Genomic DNA, 22,138 nt, shown 5'->3' with positions numbered 1-22,138 from the left:
GTGTCAAAGGATATGAATTAATAGTTTTAAAGGAGAATTGCAAACTTTTAATGATCATACGAAAGTCTGCTCCAAATCACAAATAAAAGAAACACAACAAAATAATTCTGAGTTAACACAAAACAAATTGGCAAAGAGTCAGTATTGGAGATAGTGTGGAACAAAAAGCAAACACTAAAGTTACTGGTGGAGTTGTGCATTGGTCCAACCATTCTGGAAATCAATATAGAATTATGTTAATAAAGTCATAAAAACGTCCATAGCTTTTGAGTCAGCGATTTCAATGCTTTATCTCCAAAGAAAGTTTAAAGATTAAAAGGTGTATTAAAAAGCTTTGATACACACTAAGATATTTATAGAGGCACTTTTAATGCTTAAAGAACTTGAAACAAAGTCCTTGATGATCAAGTGAGGAATACCTACATGGTACATTAACTGGATGTCATATTACTGCACCATAAAAAACAATGACTATAGAAAGATTATAGAAAATTGTGGGAAGACATGAATTAATATAAACTGAAATAAGCAGAAACAGGAAAATAATTCACCCAATGACTACAGAAATGAAACTGAACACTGAATACTTACAATGATTAAGCTTGACTTGAAGAGGTATGATTAGAATGTACCTTTTTCATTTTTTTTTTAAAGATCAAGAACTATGTAGAACACCATACATTGTCTGACTTGATTAATGTGTTAATTAGTTTTGCTGTACTGTCAATTTTTTCTCTTTTTTATATTGTAAGGCTTTATGGGTAAAGAGATATACTGAAAAATTAAGTCTTATCAAGATAAAAAAACTGTTAATAAAATTTAGAGTGGGAATTTTAAATCTAGGGTTCATGAACTTTTCTATTAATTTTTTGGGGGATACATAGACTTCCAGAAACAAAGATGGCAGAATAACCAGCAAATCATCACAAGTCTTCCATGTTGATCTCCAAATAACTACAAAATAGTATCCCAAAATAAAACCTAAAACATCAGAACTAGCAAAAAGACAGGGTGAAATCATCTTTGAGCTCAAAAAACTTAGAAGATCAGCAGGAAAGGTCTGTCTCACTAAAGTAAAGGGGAAACATAATACAGGACAAAGCATTCCCCAAACCAGGAGTAAGTCCCACCTCAGCAAACCAGTAGTAAATCCTAAGCCTCAATGTGGTGAAGCAAGTACCAAAAACCTGCTTTTTTCATGCCCAACTCTGTGACTCAGCACAGCCAAGGAAATGGGTAGATGTCAGCCCTAAAAACCACCAAGAAAAATGCAGAAACATCCCACTTGTCTCAGCACACACCAGACAATAGCATTAGGACTCCATCTCAACACTAGGTAAACTGTCAGATTTCTACAGCTTCCAGCAGTGCCAGCCACTATGCACCCCACCCCTCTCAGTGCAGCAATAGACACAAGGGTCCCCCGTGGGCCTCAAGGCAACATCAGGTGTGCAGCCCCTGGCACAAAAAAACCTAAGACAGTGCTCCTTCTACCCCAGGAGTAGATCTCAGAGTTAAAAAGAAAGAAAAAAAAAGTTGAAAACCAAAAAATCTGACCACAGAAAGTTATTATGTGACAGGGAAGATCAAGACATAAACTCAGAAGAGGACAGCAATATTAAAATACCTATAGGCAAAATTCCAAAGAAAAGTAGAAAGTCCAGAAAGAACTCATGGAAGAGCTCAAAAAGGAGTTTAAAAATCATAGAAGAGAGACAAAAGAAATATTGGCAAAAGAAATGAGTGATGCAAGAGAGAGAAAAAAAAGGTCAACAGATAGAAAAAGGAAACTATTCTTTAAAAAGGAGAATTGGCCAAATGGAAAGGGAGATACAAAAATCCACCTAAGAAAACAACTCTTTAAAAAAACATAATTGACCAAATAAAAAATACAAAAGCTAAATGAACAAAACAACTCTTTAAAAGTTAAAATTGGGCAAGTGGAAAATAATGACTCTATGAGACATCAGGAATCGATCAAAGATTGAAAAAAAAAATAGAAAACAATGTAAAATACCTCATTAGAAGAACTGACCTGGAAAACAGATCCAGGAGAGACAATATCAGAATCACTGGATTACATAAAAGCCATAATCAAAAGGAGGACCTGGACAACATATTTCAAGAAATTATCAAGCAAAATTGTTCAGATATCCTGGAACCAGAGGGCAAAGTAATCATTAAAGGAATCCACTTGAGGAAAGAGATCCCAAAATAAAAACTTCAAGGAATATTCTAGATAATTTCAATCAAAGAAAAAATATTGCAAGTGGCCAGAAAGAAATAATTCAAATATTAGGAAGTCACAATCAGGATTATATAAGACTTAATAGCAGCAATATTAAAAGATCTGAGATCATGGAATATAATATTATGGAAGGTAAAAAAGCTAAGACTACAACCAAGAATTGCTTACTTGGTGAAATTAAATATAATACACTAAGGGAAAGAATAGTCATTCAATGAAATAGGAGGATTTCCAGTTTTTATAAGGAGAAGACAAGAATTAAACCAAAATTCTGATCTCGAATATCAAGAATAAAAAGGAAAAAGAAAACATAAGGGATTCAATACAGCTAAACTGTTTACATCCCTACATGGGAAGGTAGAATTTGTAATTCTTAAAACTTGTACCACTAATAATATATCTAAAAGTAATATATATACATATATATATATATATATATATATATATATATATATATATATATATATATAAAATATGAAAATAAGGTAAACTTGAAGAAATGACAAAAAAATTAAGGGATAAGAAAGAAAAGTATACTGGTGCAGAAGGAAGGAAGAGGTAAAATGGGAGAAATTATTTCACATGAAGAAGCACAAAAGAGCTACTACAATGGAGAGGAAGAAGGAAAGATGGGCAAGTATTATTTGAACCTTATCCTCATCGGTATTGGCTCAAAGAGGGAAATATATAGCCAATTAGTTAAATTAGAAATATATCTTGCCTGACATGGAAGTAGGAGGGGAGATGATCAAGTAAAAAGATGGGGAGGAAACTGACAGAAGAGAGAGCAAATTAGGGGAAGTGGTAGACAAGCAAAAAAGGTGAAAGGAAAAGATAAATAAGAGGAAAAATAGGATGGAGAGACTACACATTTAATTATTATAATTGTGAATATAAGGGGGATAAACTCTCCCATAAAATGAAAGCAGATGGCAGAATAGATCAAAAACCAGAATCCTACAATATGTTGTTTACAAGAAACACATTTGAAACAGAGACACACATCTAAAATAAATGTAAAGGGCTGGAACAGAATCTATTATGCTTTAACTGAAGTTAAGAAAAAGAAAGGATAGCAATCCTAAACTCAGAAAAAGAAAAAGAAAAAATAGACATAATTAAAAGATAAGGAAACTACATCTTACTAAAAGGCACACAGACAATAAAACAATATCAACACTAAACATAGGTATACCAAGTGTACATCATTCAATTCTTAAAGAACAAGTTAAATAAGTTACAGAAAGAAATAATTGCAAAACTATATTAATGGGGCATGTCAATTATCCCCACAACTGTCAAGAAATCCATCCAAAAAATAAACAAGAAAGAAATTAGAAAATTTAGACATGATACACCTTTGGAGAAAACTGAAGGGAAACAGAAAGGAATACACCTTTTCTCAGTAGTACATGGCATTTACATAAAAAATGACCATATATTAGGCATAAAAATCTCAAAATCGAATTTGGAAAGGCAAAAATATTAAACATGTTCTTTTTTCGGATTTCAATGCAATAAGAATTACATTCAATGAAGGGCAGTGGAAAGATAAGATTAAAAATTAATTGGAAACTAAATAATCTAATACTAAAGAATAAGTGGATCAAAGAAGAAATCATAGAAATAATCAATAACGTCATTAAAGAGAATGACAACAATGAGACAACATATAAAAATTTATGGGAAGGAGCCAAAGTAGTACTTAGGGGAAATTTCATTTCTCTAAATTTTTACATCAACAAAGTAGAAAAGTCAATGAATTGAGCATGCAACTAAAAAAACTAAACAACAAATTAAAAATCCCCAACTGAACACCAAAAAAAAAAAAAAAATCCAAGAAAAACCAAAAACCATGAAAAAATAGAAGAAAATGTAAAATACCTACTTGGGAAAAAACAGACTTCGAAAATAGATCTAGGAGAGGCAATCTAGGAGTTACTGGACTTCCAGAAAACCATGATGAAAAAAAAGAGCCTAGACACTATTTTTCAGGAAATTATCACAAAGAATTGCCCTGATGTCATAGAATCAGAAGGCAAAATAGCCATGGAAAGAATTCACTGAATACCTACTGAAAGAGACCCCAAAATTAAAACTCCAAGGAATATCATAGCTAAATCTCAGAATTATCAGACCAAGGAAAAAATATTACAAGCAGGCAGGAAAAAAAAAAATAATTCAAATACCAAGAAACCACAATAAGGATTACCCAGGACCTACCAGCTTCTATCTTAAAGGATCAAAGGACCTGGAATCTAATATTCTGAAAGGAAAAGGAACCTGGAATGCAGCTAAAACGAGCATTTTCTTTCAGGAAAAAAAATGGACATTCAATGAAACAGGTGAATTCCATTCATATCTGATGAAAAGACAAGAGCTAAACAAAAAATTTGATTTCCAAATATAGAACCCAAGAGAAACATAAGGTAAAAAGAAAAGAATTATTGAGAACTCTATTTCTGTTATGGGTATATATAAGATTTTACTGTTATAACATAAAAAAGAATCTAGAGGTGGAAAGGGGTACCAGAAAAAGGGGAAAATGGAGGTAAAATGAGGGAAATTATATCTCAGAAAGAGGCAAAGAAAATCTATTATAATTGAGGGAAATAAGGGAGAGGGATGAACATTGTGTGAATTTTACTCTCATTAAATGTGGCTCAAAGAAAGAATATTAGACATATTTGGTTTCACAGAGAAACTTTTCTCACTTTATAAGAAAGTGGGAAGGGAAGGCGAAAAGGGAAGAGGTAGGCTAAATAGAAGGGAAAATGGAAATAACAGGGCAAAGATATAAGAAAGGGGGAGGGACTCTAAAGGGGGAGAGATTCTAAAGGGAGAGGGGCTGCTTGAGGCAAGTGGTGCTCACAAGTAAAATACTGGGAAGGAGGAAAAGGGGAAAAGGAAAGAGAAAAGTATAATTTGGGGTTAAGAAGATGGCAGGAAATATAGAATGAGTAGTTTTAACTATAAATGTCAATGGGATGAATTCTCCCATAAAGCGGAAGGGGATAGCAGACTGGATTAAAAACCAGAATCCTGCAATATGTTGTTTACAAGAAACACATTTAAAACAGAGTGATACATACATAGTAAAAGAAAAAGATGGAGCAGAATCTGTTATGCTTCAGGTGAAATAAAAAAAAAAACAAAGCAGGAATAGTCATCCTGATCTCAGATCAAGCAAAAGCAAAAATTGATCTAATTAAGAGATAAGGAAGGAAATTGTCTTGCTAAAAGATACCATAGATAGCGAAGCAATATCATTACTAATCATATGCACCAAGTGCTATAGCATGGAAATTCCTAAAGGAGAAGTTAAGATAGCTACCAGAAGAAATACACAGCAAAACTATAATAGTGGGAGATCCCAACCTTGCTCTCTCAGAACTAGATAAATCAAACCACAAGATAAATAAGAAAGAAATTAAAGAGGTAAATAGAATACTAGAAAAGTTAGGTATGATAGATGTTTGGAGAAAATTGAAGGGAGACAGAAAAGAGTACACTTTCTTCTTGGCAGTACATTGAACCTATATAAAAATTGACCATATATTAGGACATAAAGACCTCAAAATCATATGCAAAAAGGCAAAAATAGTAAATGCATTTTTTTTCAGATCATGATGCAATAAAAATTACATTCAATAAAAGGCCAGGGGAAAATGGACCAAAAGGTAATTGGAAACTAAATAATCTCATCCTAAAGAATGAATGGGTGAAACAGCAAATCATAGGCACAATTAATAATTTCATCCAAGAGAATGATAATAATGAGACAACAATACCAAAATTTGTAGGATGCAGGCAAAGTGGTAATAAGAGGAAATTTTATATTTCTAGATGCTTACTTACATAAAATAGAGAAAGAAAAGATCAATGAATTGAGCTTGCAACTAAAAAAGAGGAAATTAAAAACTCCCAATCAAGTACCAAACTTGAAATTCTAAAAATAAAAGGAGAGATTAATAATACTGGAAGTAAAAAAAAAAAAAAAAAAAAAAAAAACTATTGAATTAATAAATAAAATAAAAGTTTATTTTATGAAAAAACAACAAAAAAGAAAAATCTTTAACTAATTTGATTAGAAAAAGGACAGAGAAAAATCAAATTGTTAGTCCCAACAATGAAAAGGGAGAACTTTCTACCAATGAAGAGGAAATTAGAGCAATAATTAGGAGTTACTTTGCGCAACTTTATGCCAATAAATTTGATAACCTAAGTGAAATAGAGGAATACCTACAAAAATATAGGTTGCCCAGATTAACAGAAGAGGAAATAAAGTACTTAAATGATCCCATTTTAGAAAAAGAAATAGAACAAGCTATTAATCAACTCCCTAAGAAAAAATCCTCAGACTTACATATGAATTCTACCAAACATTTAAAGAACAATTAACTCCAATACTACATAAACTATTTGAAAAAATAGGGAAAGGAGGACTCCTATCAGATTCCTTTTATGACAAACCAGGTAAAACGAAAACAGAGGAGGAAAATTATAGACCAATCACTCTAATGAATATTGATACAAAAATCTTAAATATTAGCAAAGAGATTACAGAAAATTATCCCCCAGATAATTCACCATAACCAAGTAGGATTTGTATCAGGAATACAGGGCTAGTTCAATATTAGGAAAACTATTAGCATAATTGACTATATCAATAACCAAATTAACAAAAACCATATGATTATCTCAATAGATGCAGAAGAAGCATTTGATAAAAATCTAAAATCCCTTCCTATTAAAAACACTAGAGAGTATAGGAATAAATGGACTTTTACTTAAAATAGTCAGTAGCATCTATTTAAAACTATCAGAAAGCATCATATGTAATGGGGATAAACTGGAATCATTCCCAATAAGATCAGGAATGAAACAAGGTTACCCACAATCAACATTACTATTCAATATTGTATTAGAAATGCTAGCTTTGGCAATAAGATATGAAAAAGAGATTAAAGGAATTAGAGAAGGTAATGAAGAAACCAAATTACCACTCTTTGCAGATGATATGGTAGTATACTTAGAGAACCCCAAAGAATCTACTAAAAAGCTATTAGAAATAATCCATGACTTTAGCAAAGCTGCAGGATACAAAATAAATCCACATAAATCCTCAGCATTCTTATACATCACTAACAAAATCCAACAGCAAGAGATACAAAGAGAAATTCCATTTAAACTAACTGTTGATAGTATAAAATATTTGGGAATCTATCTGCCAAGGGAAAGTCAGGAACCATATAAGCAAAACTACAACACCTTCCACATAAATAAAGTCAGATCTAAACAACTGGAAAAATATCAAGTACTCTTGGATAGGTCGAGCAAATACAATAAAGATGACAATACTACCTAAATTAATCTATTTATTTAGTGCTACACCAATCAGACTCCCAAGAAACTATTTTAATGATCTAGAAAAAATAACAACAAAATTCATATGGAAGAACAAAAGGTCAAAAATTTTAAGGCAATTAATGAAAAAAAAAAAAAATGAAAGTGCCCTAGCTATTTTATAAAGCAGTGGTCATCAAAACCATTTGGTACTGGCTAAGAAATAGACTAGTTGATCAGTGCAATAGGTTAGGTTCACAGGACAAAATAGTCAATGACTATAGCAATCTAGTGTTTGACAAACCCAAAGACACCAGCTTTTGCGATAAGAATTCATTATTTGACAAAAACTGCTGGGAAAATTGGAAATTAATAGGGCAGAAACTAGGCACTGACCCACACATGACACCACATAAAGTCGAAATGGGTTCGTGATCTTGACATAAAGAATGTTATTATAAACAAATTAGAAGAACATAGGATAGTTTACCTCTCAGATCTGTGGAAGAGGAAGGAATTTGTGACCAAAGAAGAACTAGAGAACATTATTGATCACAAAATAGATAATTTTGAATATATTAAGTTAAAAAGTTTTTGTACAAACAAAACTAATGCAGACAGGATAAAAAGGGAAAAGCAATAAACTGGGAAAACATTTTTTACAGTTAAAGGTTCTGATAAAGGCCTCATTTCTAAGGTATATTTCAAATTTATAAGAAAGCAAGCCATTCTCCAATTGATAAATGGTCAAAGGATATGAACAGACAGTTTTCAGATGAAAAAATTGAAACTATTTCTAGTCACATGAAAAGGCACTCCAAATCATTGTTGTTCAGAGAAATGCAAATTAAGACTACTCTGAGATAACACTACATACCTCTCAGATTGGCTAAAATGAAAGGAAAAGATAATGATGAATGTTGGGGGGAATGTGGGAAAACTGGGACACTGATACATTGTTGGTGGAACTGTGAATGGATCCAACCAATCTGGAGAGCAATTTGGAACTATGCCCCAAAAGTTATCAAACTGTGCATACCCTTTCACCCAACAGTGTTTCTACTGTGTTATATCCCAAAGAGATTTTGAAGAAGGGAAAGGGACCCACATGTGCAAAAAATGTTTGTGGCCCTTTTTGTAGTGGCTAGAAATTGTAAACTGAATGGATGTCCATCAATTGGAAAATGGCTGAATAAATTATGGTATATGAATGTTACGGAGTATTATCATTCTATAAGAAATGACCAACAGGATGATTTCAGAGAGGCCTAGAAAGACTTATGTGAACTGATGCTAAGTGAAATGAGCAGAACCAGGCGATCATCATACATGGCAACAGCAAGACTATATGATGATTTATTCTGATAAATATGGTTCTTTTCCACAAATGATTCAAATCAGTACCAATTGTTCAGTGCTGAAGAGAGCTAGCTACGCCCAGAGAGAGGCCTGTGGGAACTGATGTGCTGAGCTAAGTGAACTGAACAACATAGCATTCTCATTCTTTCTGTTGTCGTTTGCTTGCATTTTGTTCTCTCTCAGGTATTTTTTCCCCTTCTCGATCAGATTTTTCTTGTGCAGCAAGATAACTGTATAAATATATATACATATAATGGATTTAACATATATATATATATTTAACATTTAACATGTATTAGACTACCTGCCATCTAGGGGAGGGGGTGGAAGGAAGTAAATGGCAAATTTGGAACAGAAGGTTTTGCAAGGATTAATGTTGAAAAATTACTCATGGCATATGTTTTGTAAATAAAAAGTTTTAATACAAAAATAAAAAACTACTTGAAACAGTTAACAATTTTAGCAAAGTTGTAGGTTTTAAGATAAACCACATAAATCATCAGTATTAATTTATATAACTAAGAAAAATCCAATAGCAAGAGATAGAAAGAGAAAACAACTGCCAAGACAAACCCAGGAGCTACACAAACACAATTACAAAATACTTTTTACACAAATAAAGTCAAATCTAAAAAACTAGAAAAATATCAATTGTTCATGGATAGACTTCAGTCAGTATAACAGAAACGATGGTTTTGTCTAAACTAATTTAGTTAAGTTCCATACCAATCAAACTACCAAAAAATTATATGTTAGGGATAGAAAAAAATATCAAAATTCATCTGGGAGAACAAAAGATCAAGAATATCAAGGGAATTAACGAAAGGAAGGAGGCCTAGCAATATCAGATCTCAAACTATAATAAAGCAATAATCATCAAAATTATCTGATATTGGCTAAGACATAGAATGGTGGATCAGTGGAACAGAGTAGGTACACAAGACATAGTAGTCAATGACCATAGTAATGTAATGTTTGAAAAACCTAAAGACCCTAGCCTTTGGGATAAGAACTCACTATATGATAAAAACTGCTGGGAAAACTGAAAAACAATAAGAAAAGAACTAGGTATAGACCAATATCTCACGCCATTTGCCAAGAGAAAGTCAAAATGGGTTATAATTTAGACATAAAGTGTGATACTATAAGAAGAACAAGAAAGAGTTTGCCTGTCAAATCTATGAGGAAGGGAAGAATTCATGACCAAATAAGAGATAGAACATTCAAAATATAAAATAGATAATTTTGATAATATTTAAATAAAAAGCTTTTGTACAAACAAAACCAATGCAGCCAAGACTAGAAGAAAAGCAGAAAGCTGGGAAATAATCTTTATAGTAAATATCTCTGATAAGGTCTTTTTTCTCAAATATATAGAGAACTAAGTCAAATTCCTAAGAATACAAATCATTCCCCAATTGATAAATGATCAAAGAACATAAACAGGTAGTTTTCAGATGAAGAAATCAAAGCTTTCTATAGACATATGAAGAAGTGTCCTAAATCACTTCTGACAAGAGAAATGCAATTAAAACAGCTTTGACTTCCCTTTCACACCTATCAGATTGACTAACACAACAAAAAAGGAAAATGATAAATGTTGGAGAGAATGTGGGAAAATTAGAATACTAATACACTACTGATAGAGTTTTGAACTGATCCAGTCATTCTAGAGAGTAATTTGGAACTATGCCTCTAAACCTAACAAATCACTACTAGGTCTAAAACCTGAATAGGACATACATTTGCAAAAATTTTATAGCAGCACTTTTCATGGTAGCAAAATATTGGAAATTAAGGGAATGCCCCACAAATAGGGGAATGGCTGAATAACTGTGGTATATAAATATAATGGAATAATACTATTGTGCAATAAAAAAATGATGAGTAGGCAGATTTCAGAAAAACGTGAAAACAAGTGTACAATGTAATGCAAAGAGAAATGAGTAAAATCAGGAAAATGTTGTACCCAGTATCAACAACATTGTGTGATGATCAACTATGAATGACTCAGCAACAAAATGATCCAAGAAAAGTATATAGAATTCATGAAGGAAACTGTATGTATACATGTATCCACATAGAGCTAAAGAATGACTTTGAATGCACATTGAAGCATTTTTTTCATCTTTTCTTTTCTTTTGATCTGTTTCTTCTTTCATAATTGTGATTAATATGAAAATGTGTTTTACATGATAGCACATTGCCTACCATTTTCAGAAAAGCTGGGGAGGGGGAGAGAGGAAGAAAATTCAACTCAAAATTCAAAATCTTGTAAAAATGAATGCTTAAAAATTGTTTTCACATGTAATTGGGGAAAAGATATTATTAAATTTTTTGATAATTATTTCAATGTAATTGATTTTCTTTGTAATCTTCTGATTTTTAATTTATGCATTTAAAAACAATATTCTGAGAAGAGGGACACAGATTTCACAAAACAGATCACAAAGTAATCCATAACACAAAAAAGGTTAAGAGGCTATCCTGCTCAGCATAGTCCCTTTGAGGAATGGATGAGGACCCAGAATGGTCTGAGACAAGTATGACTAGGATAAAATCATTTTCTTTTTTCTTTTTTTTTGCTGAGGCATTTGGTATAAGTGACTTGCCCAGGGTCACATAGTTATTAGGAAGTGTTTAAGTGTTTGAGACCAGATTTTAAACTCAGGTCCTGCTGACTTCAGGGCTAGTGTTCTATCCACTGTACCACCTAGCTGCTCCAATAAAGTCATTTTCTATAGCTATCAAAGATGCCTTCCTGTAAGCTATCAAATGAGCAGCAATATACATCTGTCCTAAACAAAGTCAAATTTATAAGTTAATCAAAGAACTGATTGGATACATATGAGGAACCTGCAAATAGTACTGGTTTCTCTACTACAAGAACTCTGTAGTATAAATCAACTTTGAATAGTTATCTAAAGTATTCATCTCCATTCTAAAGGAACTCATATATCTATGTGCCATCAATAAGGTTTGTCTTAACCCTCTCATATCTATGGCTGATAGCGTTTGGCCTTTACCAAACTTAATAAAAAGTAATTCTAATTATATGAAATTTAAGAATAAGACTTGTCCCAATTCTCAATTTTATATTCCAAAAATTCCATTCTACTAAAAAGTAACAATTCAAATAGCTACATTTGCATGAACATTTTTCAAATCTGAGGTAGAATTGAAGGTAGTGTCTTATGTACATAGCACACTAACCTGGAGGCCTTTCGAGTGTCATGGTAAAGACTTCGGCTGATTCTGGGTTTCTGTAAAGCTGAAGTTGGTGGTGCAGGAGTAGAATTTCTCCAATGGCCATTCACACTGTGACCAAATGTTCTTGGTTCAACTAGAAAACTGTCTGAGGAAGGGCTATCTAAAAGAGAAAAATTATGCATATCATAAATAACTATCTGGCATTCTATATACAGAAATCATGTTCTAAGCAATGTAACAAATCATGCATTTAAAGAACTAGAGTCCTAAATACTAAAAATGTTTTACTTCTATAAAATACAAGGGATTCTCAATTTTGTTAACTTCAAACTTAATGGAGAATATTAATTCTGCTAGAGCCACATATCTTATCAATATGATCCTAGGATGTCTAGCTAAAGTTAATATTTGACCCCTAACTACATCTTCTAAGTAAAAGTCTAAGGAGAATTTTAATTAAAATGAAAAACATGAATTATTTAATGAGTAGCTGGTGCTATTTCCTTTTTGTTAAGTACTGTCTTCTCCAACTAAGGACTTTTTATAGAGAGAGGGACTGCTAAACACCTTCTAAAAACTAACAACTCTGACTGTTGTACATAGAAATGACCCATCACCTCCCCTAGAGGCCTGTCACTAGACATGACTACTATCTGTATCACTCTGAGAACTGCTATTACTGACACCAATTTCTCTGACCTGTAGATTGAAAAGAATGATGCCTCTGAAGTCTGCTACCATTTACTACCTTAGACAAATTATTTTTCTCCTCTGCAATATGAAGGGCTAGGACTAGATGACTTCTGAGATTCCTTCTTACTCTAGCACTAGAAAAAACAGAATTAAGAGCAAAAAAACAAAGCGGTAAATGGAATGTCAAATCTGGAATCAGATATACCCAAAGTTTAAATCCAGACTTTATTAGCTATGTGACCCAGGACAAGTTATTTAACCTGTGTACTTTAGTTTCCTCATTTCTAAAATGAGGATAATAATCACACCTACCTCCTGGGATTGTTGTGAGAATCAAAGAAGATAACAATTATAAATCACTTAGCACAGTACCTGGCACAAAGTAAGCTCTATATTAATATTAGTTATAGGGGCAGCTAGATGGCGCAGTGCATACATAGAGTTCTAGGCCTAGGAAGACTCTTCTTCCTAAATTCAAATTTGGTTTCAGACACTTATTGTGTGACCCTGGCCCAAGTCCTGTTTGTCTCAGTTTCCTCATCTGAAAAATGAGATGGGAAGGAAATGGCAACACTCCAGTATTCTTGCCAAGAAAATCCTAAATGGTGTCAAGAAGATTTGGATGTGACTTAAAAAAATGACTTAAAACATTATTGACTCTTATTGTCAAAGGACAAAGCTGCATGAATTGATGTACCACATTTTTTAAAAAATTCACAATGTAAAGAAAATAGATAGTAAGGTGGAAAATTTTTTAAAGTAAAATTATAACATCTGTTTAAAATTGTATTTAGAGAGAGGAAATATTATAGTAAATTTTTTAAAAATTTAAATTGACACTTGGTGACTCCAAGGTAAGACCAAATAAACCTATGATCCTTTGATTAATCTGTGACCCACCCAACAAAATCAGCTGATAAAAGAATTTTTCTCTCTGTTCAACTATGATGGCCTCCAGTGTGTTGGCTGTGAAAGAGGCATGGATTTGGATTCAGAAAACCTAGATTCATATCCCAACTCTGGTATTTAGTAGGAATGATTTCAGTCAAGTCAGCTATTTAAGTGGTCTGGACGTCAGTTTCCTCATCTGCAAATCAGGGAGGGTAGATAAGATAATCTTCAAGGCTCATTACCACTCTAAATTACATGATCTTATAGAATGGAAATATCAGAATGATTATTATAGACTCATTTTCTAAATCTATTTACAAATCCAAGGTTTCTTTCACAGAACATTTTTCAAAATGATGCTATTTACATTAGCACAAAATGATATTTTATCAATTCATCTTAGCTTAATTACAAGAAATTTGCATTTACTTGATTTCAAAATCAGATTATAATATTTTGTTTTTGTTTTAAAAAAATTCCCAACACATTTTCCTATCAACTACATTCACCTATTGGTGTTATCTTCATGACAAAGCTAAAACAATGGAAGTTTCATGAACAATGTCATAAAAATCAAATCCAAACAATGCAAAGTACAAGCACTGACCTTCATCTCTCATACTCTTCTGTTTAAATCTAACCAAGAAATAGTCTCTAAGTAATGATGTCTATTTGAGGAATAAGTCTCTCAAGAAATCCAAATTATCCTGACAGGCACGAAATTTGAGATCAGGGCTGATGCAGAGTGACCTTCCCAGTGGTATGTGATAGAAGGTTTAGCCTCAAGAACGTGATACCATGGAGTCATCACATCCAGAATTAGCTGGGTTTATCAGGATCTCAATGCAATCACAGAATTCTCTTCAGCTGTTGAAGATGAAGCAAGATAAAAAACGAGACAAGGTCCACCAGGGAGCACTACCGACATTAAGCCCAGGAAGGGTTTTGATTTGGGATTTTTAAATTACTGAGAAGTCAAGAGTTGTTAATGTCTTGGTTAAGATTACATATTAAATAATAATTGCCAAAGAAGTGGGCATCAGTGGTTCCCCTTTTTGGAGGTGCACTAAGTTTATTATCCATTTAAAGACTACTACCATAAAATCCTTAAAAGTCAATGGCACCCAAGAAGTCACTAAATTATGCATACCCTCTGAGCACTATATTACAAAGAAATTTTTTTAAAAAAGGTAAAGGACCCATATATGAAAAAATATAGCAAGTCTTTTTTAGAACCAAAAAACAAAGGGGGAACCTTTCAAATAGAAGAATGATTATACAAATTATGACGTATTATTGCATCACCAAAAAAGGATGGTTTTCAGACAAACCAAAGAAGGCTTATGTGAAGTGGTATAAAGTAAAGTGAACAGAGCCAGGAAAACAATTTATACAAAATCTTTGGACACCTTAAGAATAATAAGGAAAAGAAAAGGTCGTTAAAGTATTTTTGAAATGTACAGAAGACAAGAAGAAAGGCAGCACTGAAAGATGCATGTCAGATTTATTATATACTTAAGAAAATAAACATAATAGAAATTCATGGTTTCGTGAAATCTTTTTTTTCCTGTTTTACATATATGGAAATGCTGATTTTATCTGTTAAGATCAGAATTAAAAATGAAACGATGCTTGTAATTTCCCCACCATCAATAACATCGTTTTGTTTTGTTCATAAACTCAAAAGCAAGTTTTAAAAAAACAGAACAGGAAAAGGATAGACCTGTGAATTCACTGGTACAGGGAACTCAAGTAAGATTGCTACTTCTACCAATGCAGATTATCTGCATCTTCTTTTGCAACTTAAGGTCTGAAGAGACCTAGAGAACTGAGATTACCCAGGAACAGATAGCCAGTATGTGTCAAAGATAGAAACTGAATCCAGATTTTCCTGGCTCCAAGATCAATTCTCTATCCATTGTATCTTTTAGTTTTTCTTTTTAAAATATGGTTTCAAATTGATAGAAATGATATTTTTAAAAACCTGATGCAAGAAGTCAAGCATAAAATCTATGACTTACTAAAAAACAATAATTATTATGACTCCAAAGTTCCCAGTTTATGCAACTATATTTCTATTTCAGTTAGTCAATAACTTATTAAGCACCTACTACAGCCAGAGAGTGAGTATACTAAGTGGGAGAGATACAAACAAAAACAAAAACAAAAAACAACCAGGAAAAAAACTCAATGCACAAGGACTTCACAGTCCAATGGGAGAGATAATGTATAAACAACTACTATGTACAAAGATGATATCTGAAGGATAAATCAGAGATAATCAACAGAGCAAAAGCACTAGTGTTAAGAGGGATTGGGGAAAGCTTCCTCTAGAAGATGGGATTGTAGTTGGGACTTAAAAGTCAGGGAAGCCAGAAGATGGAAGAGAACCTAGAGATGAGCAAAGAGAGGCAGTGAAAATGCTCAGAATCAGGAAATGGAATATCTTTCATGAGGAAGAGTAGAAAAGAATCTTAGAAAACAAGAAGAAACAAACACTGGTATCTAGTCATGATGACAGGACAGATGTAGTGAGGACTTCCATTTGATCTAATCAATTGGCAAGATGCATTGCCAAAGTAACCAGAATAATGATTGTTTAAATGAGTAGGTCCAAAAGAAGTTGCAAAAACAAACAAAAAACCTACCAAGATACACAATAATTTGGAAATAGGTAGACTGAAGGAGAAATTTCAAAATGAATTCATAGTTTATGAACAAGGTAACACTCAAAAGCAAATGGGTAGGAGAAAGTTAGAAGGAAATACAACTTGGATTCAAATGGAAACACTAATGTCCCAGATCCTTTACTGATGGGTAAGTCAGTGGAGCAATGAAAATCAGAATTTCGGAGCTGAAAGAAATCTTAGAGATCATCTAGTTTAACCACTTCATTTTGCTTAAATTAACTAAAGTCCAAATAGGTTATATGATTTGCTCAAAGTCATATTTCAGATTAATGGCAGGCTCAGAACTAGAAATCAATTAACTCCTAATTCCCAGTTCAGTGCTCTCTCCTCTACATAGTCCAATTTAAAGGTCAATGACACCATTCTGTCAATATACTTTTCAACATGTTTCATAGATATACTTCTCTTCTATGGGAATATCAGAGTTAGAAGGAAGGCAGAACATAAGCTGACAGATCAGAAAATAAGGACAGCTCAGAAGAATGCAAGCACTTGACAACCATGGAATGTATAATAAACATATAGAAATAGCTATGACAGATGCTAGAAAGAATTTATGGCTCACATGTTAATGAACAAGTTTGAATCCAAGTATAGTATCACTGTTAATGCATAATTATCCCCATTTTCTTTGCAGTCCTCTTCAACTGTAATTTTTAAGGAATTTTTTGGAGATTCTCATACAAAGTTAAACTTTTTAAAACCCAAACATTATGCGGATTCTACCAAATGCTACTGCTTCTCCCCCTCCTCTCTCCCCTAGTAATGTAATAGCAAAACAGGAGGATGGATTAGAGGAAAACTATTCAAACAGTTTGGTGGCACACTAGAGAAGAGTGCCAGGTCTGGAATTAGGAAGACATGAATCTAAATCTGGTAGACACTCTGGTCATACACAATTGTTAGCTGTGTAACCTTGAGCAAATCACTTAACTGTGTTTGCCTTAGTTTCCTCATTTGTAAAACAAGCTTGAAAAGGAAATGGAAAACCACTTCACTATCTCTTCCAAGCAAATCCCAAATTGGGGTTACCACTGAATGACCAAAAATCTAAATAAAACTTAATTTAGTTGTGATTGGAATCAAAAAACAGCAATCAAAAGAGCTTTAATAAAATGCTTTAGGAGAGAAATGACACATCATTCTTGTCAAGAGCTAAACAGTACGTACAAACACCCTACTAGAAAGAAATATGCACCATATATATATATATATATATATATATATATATATATAAAAGCATAATTTTTTATGACTCCAAAAAATGCATCATACCTGAATAATAATTTGGGTTGTATACTGTACTTCTTGTAGAACAAGTAAAAGGTGGATCCAAATTTTCAGGCCTAGAAGGCAAACCCTAAAGAAAATAATATTTAAAAAATTCAGATTTCAAATCAAAAGGCATGAAGGAAAACATATATATTAAAAGAAATTTTGTTCATTAAGTGAACTATAACACATGTTGGAAAATAAGAAAATTAACCAAAAATATGAGAAGGAAAAAAATGGCAGTTTGACAAAGTGATTAAAGACACAAAAATGAAAAAGAATGGAATACTTCAAAAGATACTTTAAGATTTTATTTTAATTCAAAACATGTTCATTAGCAAGGTACACATCTCACAATATAAAATGCATCTACTTATCTGAATAAAGAATCTATTTGCCATCCTTTGCTGAGAAAGTTATAGCCTAAAGCACCAAAGGGAAAAATTAGGCTCACCAGCAAATATTATGAGCTTCCCAGAGGCCTTTGGGTAGAGACTATTTATTAGCAACGGTTCAATTATAGGTTCTTAGAGCAGCTACAAGCAGGTGCATTTTCTTTATCATTGCTCAGCAACTCTATTAATTAGAGCATTTATGTTTATGCTATAAGGGTTCATTAAATATTGAGAATATGGTATGTTGCCTCAATTTTTTTGTTTCTTCAATGTTATTGCCTCAAAGAGCTCATAAGTAATTTGACACATACTTCATTTGCAAAATATCAAATGCCAAAATTTGCTCATAAATGTTCTTTATTTGTAAAAGTTCATACAGTGGTCACTTGGACAGAGAAACACAATTATATTCAAGAAAATTTAAAAAGATAAAACATTTAAAATAAGTTATGGAATGATTCCAAACCTGGTGGTCAGAGAGTGAAAGCTGGTTCTCTTGAAAACCTATCTCTGGCAGGAGATGTGTTTTAAATATGGTGTTGTGGTTCACTAAAGTTATTTCTCTAGACTCCATCCTCATAGTTTCAGAAATCTCATCTGAGGGTAAAAAAACAAACAAATAAATAAACCTATTTTACAGTATGCTTCAAACTACTCTCCTACTGAATCAAACTTTTTATAATTTATTTTTAGTAATGCATTTTTATGCCATAATCATAATCTAAGAACCCCATACTCTTGTCCCCCAAAACAATCAAATGATTAGTTTTTTTATAAGAACCAATCAAAAAAAAAAAAAAGAACAACATAATTTGAGTGATCTCTAAAGATGATGTTATGAAAAAATTCCACTATTAAGTAGAGTCCTTTTTCCACTAGTTACTCCAACCATTAGCAATCTTAATTTGAACAAGAAAAAGGTTAAGTAAAGAAATTGGCCTACTTACAGTAGGGTATACTAAAGGCAAAGTAGCAAACAGAGTTCTAAGAAGAAGAAAATGCTTTATTCAAACCTTAAAAATCAAGCATTTTAATTATTTTTTTTAAAAAAAGAATGCCCCCCCCAAAAAAAACCTCCTACACTTTTTCATTTAAACCAAAAAAATTTGCTCATTTTAAAACTATGCTCTTGAATTTTTTTAAAGTATGGGATGAATTTATTTTATTCTTTGTTTTTTAACTTGCATCTATTTTTCTGATCCTCTTTAAACCTTTCTTTACAGTAAGAGTATAACAATCAAATATAAATATAATATAAAATTAATATATAAATGTAATATAAATATATAATAATATAAAGTAAGGCCATTATTTCTGCTACAAAATGATAAATTCAGTCAGAATTTACATATAGAAAATAGAAGTAAGAATGGTAAACACAAAAGAGTAAAAATGACATCAGGAATTCTAAATCTAAGAGGTTGACAGTGAACACTAAAGACAATAAACAGCTTTCTCACTTAGGACAAGAAGATGATTAAAGAAGGGACAATATCACTGCTTGGTGTGTATAGCATAATAAGGTATGACAAGAAAATATGACAATCTTTATTTTGCCTTGGCCAAGGGAAAAAATTCGTTGGACTACAAAAGAGAATGAAAAAGATTATCAGGAATGTGAAATGCACATAAGATTTGCCAATAGATGAGGTGATTAAGAAGCACCTAGTTCTCCTCAAGTAGTTCAAGCTATTAGAACCTGACATCCTAAAGTAATGAAAAAAATGTATGCACATGTAACTGTGGAGGTACATGATCCTTCAAAAATCACAGAGGAGAGAAGAGATACACAAATTTAGAGGCAAGAAAATACAATACTCATTTTGAAAAAAATAGTCGTCTCCAAATATAAGCATGTAAGCTTGACCAATTCCAGGCAAATTTCTAGAATGAATGATTCTAGGAAGAGAAGTAGTGCTTAGAAGATGAATTTCATTCCCTTTTTTGACAGAGTTACAAGTTAGTCAAGGGATTAACATTGATAGTGAATCCTGGGATATCCCCATATTTGTTGAAGTATCTTACCATATCTTACTGGACAAAATAAGAGAAATGTGAGTTAAATAACTGTATTCTGAATTGTTTGAATAGCTGGATCCAAAGAATAAGAAATAAAGGGTCTACAGCAATTTGAAAAGATATTTACAGCAGAGCATCCCAGGTACCTGTCCTGGGCCCTGTATTTTTACAACACTCTCCTGCATGAAAGTACAAATAGAATACTTGTCTGACTGGTAGACGACAGAAAGCTAGAAAGGCCAACTAATATGTTAAGACACAGATATGGATTCAAAAAGGATTTCAACAGAAGAGAAATGAGGGGCTGATTCAAAGAAGAAAAAATTGATTGAGGCTAATTATCAAAAAGTCAACATCAAAGACTAATTTCAAGGGCCTCAATAAGAACTCACATTATAAAGAAATAAAAGAGTAGGGAATAGGATAAGGCATGGTATAGAAGGTAGGTAGATTAATGGGAATCGGATAAATTCTATAGATTAAAGGGAAAGAATAAACAGAGAGGGAAAGGGTAGGGGGGAGAGGATAAGGGAGAGATTCTTGGGGCAGAGTGAGGTTGAATAATATATCAGAACAAGCTAGCGGATAGAAGTAAAATAGAAGACTTAGCAAGGACAGGACACAAGAGAGATACACAAACACAATAACAAAAATCAGAAGTAGAATTTATTAGGGAAAAAATAGGGTAATAATCATTGATCTCAGGTAAAGATAAAAAAAGATTCGATCAAAAGAGAAATCTACATTAATATCAGTCATATTAATACTGCTTTAGATGTATGTATATGCATATGTGTATGTATATAGAAATATACCTGTGTTTAACTGTAGCCTGCTTGGGGGAGGTGAGGGAGAGGAAAGGGAGAAGAAAGAATAAGGTTAAAAGTTCACAGTAAGAGCAAAGGAAAAATAGATAGTTCTGAATTCCATGTCTTCTATTATTATATATGCTTTCTTGAAATGGAAACTTACCATTACATATTTTGAATCCTCTCATATCTTGCTATGCACATGACACTTATTTTTCTTTTTCTATTTTGTAGTTAAGTTTTAAATAAATAAATACATAACAAATAATATAAACAAATAAATACATTTCTAGGTTTAACTCAACATATGGGGCTTGTAGTAAAGGAAGAAACTTCATTATTTAAACATAATAATTCATATTATTGGCTTTCTCCTCTTACTAATATATTCCTTTTCAACCAGTTTTGCTAAACCTTCATCAATAACCTTTAACAATAGGTGCTCCCCCCAAAAAAAAGGAAAAAAAAAAAGAATAAATATCAAGTTTTGTCCTTAGATTCAAAAGTAAAATGTACAAGGGCAGAACAAGGAAAGCATAGTCAAAAACATCTTGTATAAATGACTTCTGGGAGTTTCAGTGAACTGCAAGCTCAATTAGTCAAACCCCGTGACATGTTAGCCAAAAAGCCAAATCCATCTTATACTGCATTAATAGGCATAGCATCCAAAGTAAGGGAGGTGATGGTCTCACTTGTACTCTGTCCTATGTGTCTGGGGGCTTATTCAGTTCTGGCCATATTTTAGGAAGGAAAATGGCAACCTGAATGCATAAAGTACAGTCACCAGAACAGATAAGGAAACGAAAGAGAACACTGAATAGGCTCAACTGAGAGTACTTTGTAGTTTTGAGAAGGAAAGACATAAAAGGGAAACTATCTCAGGGATTTATATAAAAGAGGGTTTTTCTGCTTGATCTTAGAGGAGGGTATGCATGTGAAGGATAGATGCCAATTTGTTGAGCATATTATGGGAGAATTTCCTATGCAGAAAGTACTGTCCTAGATAACCCTTCCAAACTGAGATTAGTTTTATGACTCAGTGCTATATGTTATTAACCAAATAGATGGAGTCTAAATTGATAAGAACCATCAAAATTCAATGAGAATAACAACAAGTAATATGGCTGAGGGAGAGGAAGGGAAATAGGAAGGAGGATATGTTGAAAAGAGGAGGTGGAAAAGAAGACAATAGGAAAAAAATAAAGG

General features: G+C 32.5%; 1 protein-coding gene across 9 annotated transcripts in view; it reads right to left on the bottom strand.

The window, feature by feature from the left end:
• SENP1 (SUMO specific peptidase 1) overlaps positions 1-22,138 on the bottom strand; it is a 78,945-nt gene that overhangs the window by 40,803 nt on the left and 16,004 nt on the right. For 8 of the 9 annotated variants that reach the window (XM_031938037.1, XM_031938034.1, XM_031938033.1 and 5 more), the window contains 3 exons: positions 18,571-18,701; positions 17,713-17,797; positions 12,167-12,323 (listed from right to left, as the gene is read on the bottom strand). In XM_031938037.1, the coding sequence (XP_031793897.1) occupies positions 12,167-12,323; positions 17,713-17,797; positions 18,571-18,684 (356 nt within the window). In that variant the 5' untranslated portion in view covers positions 18,685-18,701. Of the gene's footprint in view, positions 1-12,166; positions 12,324-14,354; positions 14,615-17,712; positions 17,798-18,570; positions 18,702-22,138 lie in introns of those variants that run through there. The other variant, XM_031938039.1, reaches the window with a different exon arrangement.

The sequence above is a fragment of the Sarcophilus harrisii genome, chromosome 5 (genome assembly GCF_902635505.1).
Source record: "Sarcophilus harrisii chromosome 5, mSarHar1.11, whole genome shotgun sequence".
In the NCBI taxonomy this organism is placed as follows: Eukaryota; Metazoa; Chordata; class Mammalia; order Dasyuromorphia; family Dasyuridae; genus Sarcophilus; species Sarcophilus harrisii.
Note: the sequence above shows the minus strand (reverse complement) of the source record. Positions and strands in the feature narration are given on the sequence as shown.